This window comes from Cephus cinctus, unplaced genomic scaffold (genome assembly GCF_000341935.2).
Source record: "Cephus cinctus unplaced genomic scaffold, Ccin1 Ccin1_scaffold0814, whole genome shotgun sequence".
Lineage (NCBI taxonomy): Eukaryota > Metazoa > Arthropoda > Insecta > Hymenoptera > Cephidae > Cephus > Cephus cinctus.
In genome coordinates, this window is record NW_014333409.1 from 104709 (window position 1) to 116230 (window position 11522).

Below are 11522 nucleotides of genomic sequence, written 5' to 3' on the forward strand. Positions count from 1 at the left end.
CGCGACTTTTCATTGGAGTTATGTGCGTCCTATGTTTTCTTGAACACGGACAAAGTGCCTCGTAACGAATTTAATTGAAAGCGAGTAATGTGTAGTGCTAGTATAGTAATACGTAAATGATGATTAAAAAATTTATTAATAATACAACAAACCGCGGTATTGGAAGTGTATCTTAAAACACGTGCTCATACCAAAGAAGTTTTGTATATTGAAACGGGAACTTAATGTGTAAGTAATTTAATACAGAATCAAGCCGAGGCTCCTGTCAAGATGGCGTGTTATGATGTTTATTCGATGGTGCTGGTTACACAGAGCATGTGATAAGATCAAGTAAATAAATTGAATCGAAATGAGTGGACTAAACTGCGTAAGTATATTTATCTTTGAGAAAAGAAAGCCACGAAGTGGCGTCAGTGAGAAAATTAAAAACATAATTAACAAGAGGATCGTTTAACTAAATTTATATGTATTATATTAGCCTATTATTCATTCAATTCGACATCTATTTATGGCACGCGGATTCATTCTATCTTTAGAGGTTATATTTTCTTTTCGAAGATCGTCTCCCTGCAATCTCTGTATCCAGTGTCGTAGCTGACAACCGATCTAACCTCGAAATTAATGGAGCGCTATAAATATTGATACGTGGCGCGAATGTGCCGATATATATACAGAAGTAACGTGTCACTTTATCCTTTTATCGATGTAACCAAACGCCAATTATCGACGCCTCCGCGGAGCGTAAGGCGAAACCTTATAGCCCTTACAGTAGATTCACGTGATCTTTGGCACATATTGAAAAAGTCTACGTGCTGCGTCCTTGGTGAAAATAAAAAATGATGAAGAACCTTACAGAAATAAATAACTGAAAAATATTTTTTATCAGCACGTAATAACGCAATCAAAAACTAATTTCGATAGGTCTTAACTGTGATGAAAATAAAATTCAATGCCGACAGGAGTATAATAGGATTAATAATAACATTATCATAGGATATTCTATTGATATCATTGAGTAATATATTGTAGTTAGGAATATTGTATTGTAATGGTGGGATTTTTTGTCTGGTGACTACGTTTGCTTTGTCGCAGCGAAACGTCTCGTTAGATCGAAAATCTGGATAAAATCACAGGGCGGTTGTTAAGGATTGAGAATAATGAGGCGTCGCGACGCACCTGCGTCCATTCGCTTACGTAGACTTACATCACGTCTTGGCAAATGTTAGAGGGATCAATGAATACGAAAAATCCTTTTTAACTTTATCCTTTCGTATTCTCGAGTTCAGGTAAAGCTGTAAAAAGTTGGGTCGCCATTGCGGTTGTCTGTTTTTCTATAATATATATGTTATATATAATACTACTGTGCAAGGGACCTGCGGTTTTCTTGCGGATCGTACCTCAACCGAAAATGCAGGGTAGAATATCTTCAGCCAGTACTTTACTGCCTTGTATAATATTTTGAAAGCTGTAAAAAAATTTATACCGTCAAATATGTCTGCAGGCCCACAGTTTTACAAGAGCCAAATTTTGAGCGTCCCCAGTCAGTTACAATATATATTTAAAATCTGTCAGACCTTCCAAAAATTTCTGGAAAAAACGAAATTTGTTAAGAATTCAAAATTATTTTTTTTCTAATTTTTTTAAATCTTATCAGTATTTGTATAAGGCAACTTGTGAATGCAAGTGGATATATAATATGCTTTACGGAAAAAAAAAAAAAAAGTGAATTAGCCCTTCAGAGGTTTTCTACTGTATTTGGGGTTGGGGCAATGGGGGTTGTTAGGCAGTTAAAAAAATCCTTAGGGAAACGAGGGTGTCAATAGCAGATATAAGTGAAACCACGTCTGTTCCACCGGTAACCGGTATACTCAAGCTTGAAGCTGGTACAGTGCTTGCGGAAAGTTCTGCTTGGACAGAATCGAGATTATAGTTGCCGGATGTTGTACGAATTGAATGATTCAGCCTGACGACATTCCATGATCCATCTTTTGTGCGTGCAAATATTGCCTTTCTTTAGTCGGGAGGTTAGCAGCATTAGAATCAACCCTTTTATGGCCTCAATGAGATCCGCTTTCAAGTCTTTGTCTATCAATGTACTCTATCAAGGCTAAGTGTCTAGTGTGGCCTACAGCATTGAGATAGACCTTGTTTACTGGTCTAACTTAAGAAATACATTTTCTTTTTTCTCTTTTAGTCGGGCGTCAAGTGTTTCCGGCATTTTTAGCCGCTGCATTGAGTCGGTACGTAATTGTAAGAGTATTAATTTTTCAATAGGTGCTAGTGGGGGAGAGAGGGAGATGGATATTGAAAGGGGGATATAGAAATTTTCGAAAAATTTTTTCAAAAAAATCAGAAAACGAATTCGTCCCGGACGATGGCTAAGACGCGAAAGGGTTTGTGGGAAATCGAAAAAGCAATCTTCGTTTTCATGCTTCTCCATGACCGTTCGGTAGTACTGAATTGAAAACACATAAAAGTTTTCTAATTCCAACAAAAGTGCGAACCGCCCCTCTGTTTAGGGAGCAACTCGCCAACAGACCACCCTTGTGGTATTAGATTGCTGTGTATTATTTTTATTTCTATTCAAGATGGCTGAGAACGACGACTTTCAGATTATACTCTGACCCGCTCGGATAATCCTGGAATAAGGGAATTTGCATTTGTTGTATTGTAGCCTGTAGGATTTCGAAATCCTCGAGAACTGAGAACCAGGCGCGTATCGGTGAGTGGAGCATAGGGGTCCCGTGAGAATTTTTGGAAAAAATTTTATTTTCTTATTCTTTTGAAACGATATTACATATTACTTTTTATTTATACTTTTTTTATTTAATTGTTATAAATAATTTTTTAATGTTATCAACAATGCAGAGCAACTTTTTTTTTTTGACAAATTTTTAGTTCTCTTATATACGCCTTTAAGTTATTCATATAGATACGGTCCTGACCGGTTCGGCACGGTGCCAAGTGACCGGCAGATTTCGGCAGATTAGCCGCTTATGTCGACAGGTTAACCTGCTTAACTTTTTAAGTTAGCAAATCGCATTACGGTTTGGTTCGCCTCGCAAATTCTCGGAATTTGCAGGGCGCTTGACTTTTTCGCCGAGATGTATTTTTTTTCTCTTCTTTCTTTCTTTCTTTTATATCTCCTCTCCCCGTCGTGGAGAACACAGGTGGGTTCCCGTAGGATAACCCGCTCACCGTCAGGATCATCTCGCTAACCCTGTCTCGCAGAACCGAGAGATTAGCCGCCACGTGGTCTTTGTCTCATGAGAAGTCGCGAATGGATTTTGAAAATTCTTTTGGCGCGTCTTCAAGAACTTTTCGAAATTCTATGCGCGATTCAAAGCTATCGAAGCTACGATACCCAGTCGTTTCGAGTTGTTGGTTTTTCAGAAAATTCACTCGACCCTCTCAAAATTCAATTTCCGTCGTCTTGCGACACTTCCTATTTTTCAGAAAAGCTTGACTTTCTTCGGACGATCTTTTTGACTTTGCTGTCAAAAATTTTCAAATTCTCTTTATTACTAAGCCTCTCAAATATTCCCTGGTACCTTGAGCCGCTTTGATGTCGACTTATAAGATTCTCTTTTTTTTCCCCACTACAATATTGATTTAGGGCTTTGCATTCACGATTTTGATTTTCATTTATCCTCTAACATGCTTTATTATATGTATTAAAAATCTATTCATTTTTTTTACCTGTAAATTATAAAAGATACCATAGCTCCTACAGCACTTTCCAATGGGGTATCGGTAAAACCAAAGAGTTTCAATTTTCATCGACCTCGTTTACCCGCGCTCAAAAGCCATACACAACCCCCATTTTTTAAATTCTCAACCAATGGCTTTTGCGAAGTCATCCGAAACTATCGAGAACGAAGTATATGCCCCATTGTATTTTGTGAACTTGTATAGCTACCTCTTCCTAAGAAAAAAAAAAGAAAAAAAAAAAAGAATAGAACGTAAAACAATTTTGCAAAATACAATATCTCGATTCTTCCTAACCTATATCTAAGAATCCGTAGCGCCTTTTCATACAAATAATAAAGAACGCGCCAAGACAAAAGTTCCCGTTCGACCTGGGGTACCGCGAAATAAAGAATTCTTCAGTCCGTTCCCGGACTCAATGTACCGGATCGTTCAAAAAATGTATCGACGACTATAAAGGTATATATAAAAATAATCAGGTAGAAATTTCCGAAAAAAAAATATATATATATGGTTCAACAGTTTTTTTGCCAAAAATTCATAAAAGCAATACGACCCTCCCTTTTCCCACAACCCCTAGCACAGAAATCGATAGCGATCGCAACCCTTCGATGGGAACGAAATTTTCAAATTTAACCCCTTTTGCCCTAAAATCTTGATTTCTATATTTACTCGTGTATATATATATATAGCGTTATAGAAAGATTCGACAGAATTCGGAAAGGTCGTCCGGAAGAAGGTGACGGGCACCCTCGGAGTCGAGGTGTTTCTTGTCAGGGTGGGTTTTGTTGAGCAAATAACCTCGTTTGTTGGTCCACTCCGAGTACCTGGTGCTTTTCGCAGGAGGCTGGATGAAAAAAAAAAAGATAGAAAAGAGGAAATAACACTATAGGTATAGAGACGCGAAATGAAGACATTGAATGTCCCTATACTCTGACTGTCGTCAGGTCCTACGAGGAGGTTGAAGACGAAGACGAAGAAGGGAACGTGCGAGCGTATAAAGGAAAAGGAAGAAAGAAAAAAAAGAAAAGAAAGAGTGAAAAAAATGATGAAGAATACAAAATGGCGAGCAGAATAGAAGGATCCCGGAGTTTTCGAGCGGTGTGGCGAATTTGGCGTGCTCTTATGATAATGACGTAATGAGTGTTCTGGGCCTCCGATTGGAGACGCCTGTCTGGACCAAAAACTTCTTCACTGCAGTGAGTAAAGGTCTCGAGCGGAGAGTGAGTAGTGATCAAGATGTAAAAAAAAATTATATCAATTAATCAAAGTATCTTTACTGATAATTAATCGAAAAATTGAACAGTGCGTTTTCAAAAAAAAATTCTCAATTCCAACAATTTTTTAATTTACCAAAATATCGCTCCAATTATTTAATGGGATTAATGGTGCTCGGTGATTCGGAATTGGATTGTATACCTGTATCCCTGTAATTATAAAGAAAATAATTTTTGCAAATTTTTTTTTTTTTTTTTTTACTTTTTTGAACTATCCACGGGTCAGTGTTTCGCGAGTGACTCAGACCTTTCGCTATATCCCATTCTGTTCTGAGCAACTAAGGGATGCAGTCAGATCTAAGGGTCTCCGCAGGGTGACGACATTTTCACTATGGGGGGCGAACCGTACGTATATAAAGATGTCATTCCGACCGGCAAAAGACATCTTTGCCTTCGACCGTGCCGCTCGTACTGAAAAATCTGCAGCATCCCCCCTGACCTTACTCAATACCCTATATACATATATACTGTCACAGGTCACTCCTCACGTGGATTTCCCTTCTATGCCGTTCTTAACGAACTAAGTCATATTCTACATAGATGAAATGATTCTGAAAAAAGAGATGAATTTCCATAAAAAAATTTTTCAAAAAAAAGAAAATATTTAATAACAATATAACACATGTAGAAAATCCTATATAGCAATTATAAAATTTTTTTAATTACAGCTATATCCCGATATTACAATAATTAACAAATTTGTCTATCCTAAAAGTATTTGAATTTGGAATTTTTTTGTCTGAGGGAAATTTTAAGTAGGCATCCATTTCTTTTTTCTTTTCTCAAACGACAGGTACCTTTCGCGTCGGCCCGTTTCACCTTCCTTATTTTTCATTTTTGAAGATCGAAATCTTACCGGGCAAAGGTATACCGATCGCGAGGATCTACGCAAAGATTTATGAATTGCCTATTGGGACTCTTTGTATTATTATACTCCGGGAATAATCCCACACGAGGCTCGATGTTGCTCCGCTATCCGACAGGTCGAATAAACATCCTCGATTGATCGTACGAAGTCGCGGACCGTCTGACTTTATCTATATATATATACATATATAATAATATAATTCGATTAGGAACCCGATATGCAATATTTACTTTTTAAAAAACTCAAAAATCGACCAACTGTCCAGCATAAAATTATTTATTTGTCAAATGGCGTTAATGATGAACATAATATTTGAAACGATAAAAAAAATTAAAATACGTAAAATTTCTTTGCTTATAATCGTATAAAATTTCCCGTGTAATTCGCCATGCGGTTTCAGGCACCTTTCTCCTGATGTAAAACCTGGAAAAATAGAAGCAATCATAATAACAGAGAAAAGGTGTCGGAAGTCACTGAAGAAATCGACCAACTGGTCGAAATGTTGGTAGGATTGGTTGGTATTGCATGGTATATTTGAATATAGGGCAGAAAGAATATAACGAGCCCTTTACGTTAAAGGGCGCTGTTAAAGGTCGAACGAAAACAGATTTTCGTTTAGACAATTTTTGTATATTCAAAGTGCAATAAAAATTGTAGGTATCGGTTCTACCCAGCTTTAAGTTGATTATGGATATTACTTTTGGCTTTGAGCTTAGGTTACGTAACTTTTTAAAGTTATTGTACCGACTTAACCAAAATTCAATTTACGTGGATTGTATAGACTATGGTATTTATTGTACCACCCTTGTCCAGCCGTCCGTCATTGCCTTGGACGCTCGGGGTGAGATGGCGAAGTTAATTAGTTTGAGGTTCTAGCGGTAATTCAATATTACCGATAGAATTTTAATATTGGGGGTTCTTTTTGTGAATCGTGGGGAATTATGGGAAATCGACGTAGCAGTTTAATAGGGGAACCGTCTTTCGTCTTAAAGGGTCGTTTTCTTCTGCACTGACTGTCCGAACGGTATGACCTCTGTTATTACCACCACCCCCTCCCGCTACCCCTCTTATACCTAGGATAATCCTATTAACGTACAATGACCTTTGACAATTGCTAATTGTTGCACGTACAATTGTTAACAATTGTTTTCGGTACTCGCGAATTACCGTATTTTGTATTTATGACAAATCTACCTAATCCAATTTGGGTTAATAATGGCTTGGCTTGTTATTTTCATTAAGAATATATATGCGTTGTACCGGTATTTTTGGATTTTTGAAAATTTTTATAACACCGTAAAAAGGGGGTTTGGCGGTTTTATGGTAATTTTTTAATTATCATATTTTCACCTTTCTTAATTGGCTGTACACTGTGTATTGGGGTTGGGTATTTATTAGATAATGTTTATGTCGGTTTCATTGGATATTTTTCGGTGCGTTGAGTGAAATTGATACCGGAAATTATTTAATTACTTGGAACTTGATTTTTTGGGGTTTATGGTTGGTTTTTTTTTAGTGCATTTTCAACCGTTCACTCCTTTGATCCGATCGAGTTTGATCTTTCTTGCTAAGGATCACTCGGAACACGGTTCGAAATCTATAAATTTACATTGACACGGTGTTTAGGATTTCTGTATGTATATATTTATATATTGTGGAATGATTGGGCGCAGCAGCCGATTTATACGAAAAAGAATATTTCGTAGAATCACCGGTGATTTTACGCCACTGGAAATGATAGGGGTGCTGATTGAATATACGTTATGTGTATAGTAAGCGTGGATGATACCTGTGTCGAGTCGCGCAGGAAGTAAAAAAAAAAAAAAAGAAAAAATGTCCAATCCCAAATTTATAACAATGTGCTATTTCTGAGTAAAAAATAAAAAATATCTTCAAAAACGTACTTGTCACGCTTACGATATTTTACAAACTTTCCACGTGGACCGACGGGAACTTTGAAGCGAACCGCTGAAAAATTGCTAAAATTCCGAAAAAAAAGCTCGCACCAAATATACATTGTTCCAGGAAATTTTATTCAAGGAAAGAAAACGTTCCCAAATGTTATTAAACTCTCAGAACACTCATAATCAAGAATCACCATCGGTAACTTCGGAACAGTAGAAGTTACGATTAACACATACCCGGTATAAAGTCCGAAGGAGTAAACCACAAATCCGGTAATACATCACAGAAAAAGGAAGAATAAAATTTATAAACATGGATTCCATGAAATTACGTAGGAATACGATACAAGTGAAAAGTGAGGAACAACGGACAAGGCAGCTCCCTAATTTCGCATTCACCAGAAACAAGTGAAATCAATACGTAAACTGCAGTTGGATACGTTAAAGAAGAGTGAGAGGACTACCCCCGAAATAAAGAAGAAAAATTAAAGTCTTCCTTTCTTTTTCCAAGAAAACAAGTATCGCTGCTGTCAAAGTAAAATTGTGTGGATGGCAGAGCCGAGGGCGAGCGCTGCGAAGTAGGCGGCGAGCAAGGATTTGTTTGTGTTCCTGTCGGTGTTGCGGCTGCGCTCCCCACCATACCTCGGGAGTGCCATGCTCCTCTGTTTGCATTGTTTACAGACAAACATCGTGCCCAAACACGAAGAGTGGAAGAGCTTAGGTGCAGAAAGAACGCGTGTCCATTGGCGGAGGCGCCGTAAAGGCAGAGTCTATTGGTGACTGGGTGGGGCCTAGCGGCCGGTATAAAAGCGTGCGGAAGGCGTGGAGCGAGCAGATACGTGCGAAGGCTCAGAGGGAGAAGTACGGTACGTTTCAAAGTGTTAAAGTTTACTCGTGTTCCCTCGAGTCCCGTCACAGCCAAGCCTCTCATCGAGGCAGTGTAGAGTAACGAACGTAGAAAAAAGCGTGTCACGGTCCTGTGCGTTAGATCGAACAACAAGTGCAAGCCCACTTCGAGACTCAATTCGTAGCCGTAAGTGTAAAAGTGTCTATCGTGGACGTTAAGAAAGATTAAGTGCGCCTCTAAGGACAGTGCACGAAGCATGGTGAACATGGAAGGTTCAAACGAGCAGCATACAGTGACAGCATCGCCACCGCCAAGGACTACCCTCAAGAGTAGTTTCAGCATTCGTAGTATCCTGCCCGAAGCCTGCGCCGGTACCCCGGCACCGTCTGTCAGCCAGGCTCTGAGTCCTGAGCCAGTGCACGCCGACGACAGTGACGACTCGAGTGACTTGGACGTTACCGGCGACGGCGCGGAGACGCCGCCGTTGGACTGTTCCAGGAACGCCGCCTCCTCGAGTCCCAGTCAACGCGACAGCAGGGATCAGCCTAGCGACGAGAAAAAGAAGTCCGAGAAGCCGCCGTACAGCTACAATGCACTGATAATGATGGCGATACGTCAGAGCCCCGAGAAACGCCTGACTCTTAACGGCATTTACGAATACATAATGCGACACTTTCCATACTACGAGAACAACAAGCAAGGCTGGCAGAACTCCATAAGGCACAATCTCTCGTTGAACAAGTGCTTCGTTAAAGTGCCAAGGCATTACGACGATCCCGGCAAGGGTAACTACTGGATGCTAGACCCGAGCTCCGAGGATGTTTTCATCGGCGGCACCACGGGAAAGCTTCGCAGACGAACCACGGCGGCGTCCCGATCGCGTCTGGCTGCCTTCAAGAGGAGCGTGGTACTCGGCGGTCTTTATCCCAGTCCTTATCCGCCACCGGGATGGCCGGCGTCCCTGTACACGTTGCCTTATCTACATCGTGCCAGTTACCCCCCGGCAACCGGACCTTACACCACTCCTGCGGGATATCCGGCAAGTCTTCTACCGGGAGCAGCAACCTCGGCGGCGGCGGCGGCCGCGGCCGCAGCCAGTCTACCCTGCAAGCCGCAGGCCTTACCGGCCACGGCCGCGCCACCGGCTCACGGGGCCTTCTCCATGGAGAGACTCCTCCAGGCACCACCCGGGTATCCTGCCAGCATATCCGCACCAGGTATACCTGCGCCCACCAACCCCTACGACTTTTATACCACCCTGAGGTCACTCGCTGCTCATCAACAACATCAGCAGGCGGTTTTTGGACAGCACCAACAACCCAGATATCATCTGAACCAGTCGACGCCTATTCTCAGTCAGACACCCTCGACCACGGCTTCGCCCGGTAGTAGCCCTGAACCTATGTCGCCCCACTCGCCCCCGGTATCTATCTGTAACCCAGTGCAACCCAGATCTCACCCTCACAGCCCACCTCAGCTGTTACTCAAACCAATAACTGTACTCACTGCGAGACACAGTTGAATTTTCATTAGTCTCATTATCGTTATACCCGGTTACACGATGATAACAAACTGCACCTATCTCAATTCTTAGCCGCGTAACTTTAAATTATATTCCGAACGATCCTTAAGGGACGATTCGGCACGCGTAGCTGCTTCGCGGGCTCATGCGGGTTCGAGACGCGGCGCCCAGACCTGTCCTTCGAAGATGACGCGTTAGCTAATTTATTTTTAGGACGATACACAGTGATTGTTACTTCTGTACAGGTGCGACTCTGTGAATTAAATGCGATGCGTTGTAATTGATTTACGGAGATTTGGCATTTGACTTTTTTCAGTATCGTTTTGTCACGTTTTAATAAGTACTAAAGGAAAAGACTAAAGGGGGGCAGGGTTCGCGCGTGTCGCGTTAATTGTGATTCATATGGAGACGGACGATGAGATTAGAGTAATATAATAAATATTGTAAATAAAGATGGCGCGCGTATAACCAGGCGTACTTTATTATATTATATCGAACGATATATAAATGTAGATAGAAATAATCGGGATCTCGTGCGATTTATCGCTACCTTGTCCCATTGTAAATACAGAAGAGATATTATTCGATATATCACAGCCCTGTACATATTGTCGCAGGCGTCAATGAAGAGACCTGTACTGTGAAAATAAATGTTCAAACTTTTTATATAAAAAAAAAAGAAACAAATCAAATAATTGTTCCAAAACATTATTTCTTAACCTACCCGATCTAACCTAACCTAAATTATATTCTTTTCAGGCAACTCAAATTTACTATTTTTTCATAATATTGTCTTCATTCCGAAATATGTAGCATTCACGTGATTAGATAACTACAGGATATTTAAAAAAAAAAACATCCTATTTTTACATAACATTGCGCAATTTAGTAATGAAAGTTTACAGGACCTTCGGTCTGGTACGCGAACACATATATACAGGGTGTCGTAAAAGTAACAGGCAGAACCCGCCGACTGTCAAAACACGAGAGACGGGTAATATAAAAGTGTGCCCATTCAACAAACGAAACACAATGACCGAAGGAGGGATAAGGTAAGGAAAAGAATATTTGAGAACCGTCCAATTGGTTTACAGCATCTCGACCAATATAACCATAAACTATAACGCAAGAACGTCCTTCCAGTAAGCATTCGAGGTTTGCGTAGACGTAGCAAAAGTTTCACTCGGTTGCCAGTGAAAAGCACGTGTATCGCGTTAGAAAAATATCGAAGTCCATTGCAAGGGTAACGTGTATATTTAAAATCGCGGTATAAAATATTTATAAAATATTTTTTATATAAATTTTTATTTTCATTTTTCATTAATCTTATCTACTCCTTATGCATATATATATATATATATATATATATATATATATATATATATACACACACACA

At 40.0% G+C, this 11522-nt stretch overlaps 2 protein-coding genes across 6 annotated transcripts in view; both read left to right on the top strand.

The window, feature by feature from the left end:
* The first annotated feature begins 94 nt into the window (after positions 1-94).
* LOC107270727 overlaps positions 95-11522 on the top strand; it is a 21225-nt gene continuing 9797 nt past the window's right edge. The window contains exons 1-3 of one of the 5 annotated variants that reach the window (XR_003060639.1): positions 233-367; positions 2195-2240; positions 4656-5126. The gene's annotated coding sequence lies outside the window, so the exon portion shown is untranslated. The other 4 variants (XM_025088053.1, XR_003060638.1, XR_003060636.1 and 1 more) reach the window with 4 other exon arrangements.
* LOC107270774 (fork head domain transcription factor slp1) lies at positions 7381-10818 on the top strand. Its single transcript, XM_015746098.2, has one exon. It carries the CDS (start codon positions 8861-8863, stop codon positions 10124-10126), a length of 1266 nt encoding a protein of 421 aa, XP_015601584.1. The 5' UTR covers positions 7381-8860; the 3' UTR covers positions 10127-10818.

What these genes read in the sequence shown, in the direction of transcription:
- LOC107270774 (XM_015746098.2), top strand. Translation starts at nt 8,861, where the DNA reads ATGGTGAACATGGAAGGTTCAAACGAGCAGCATACAGTGACAGCATCG.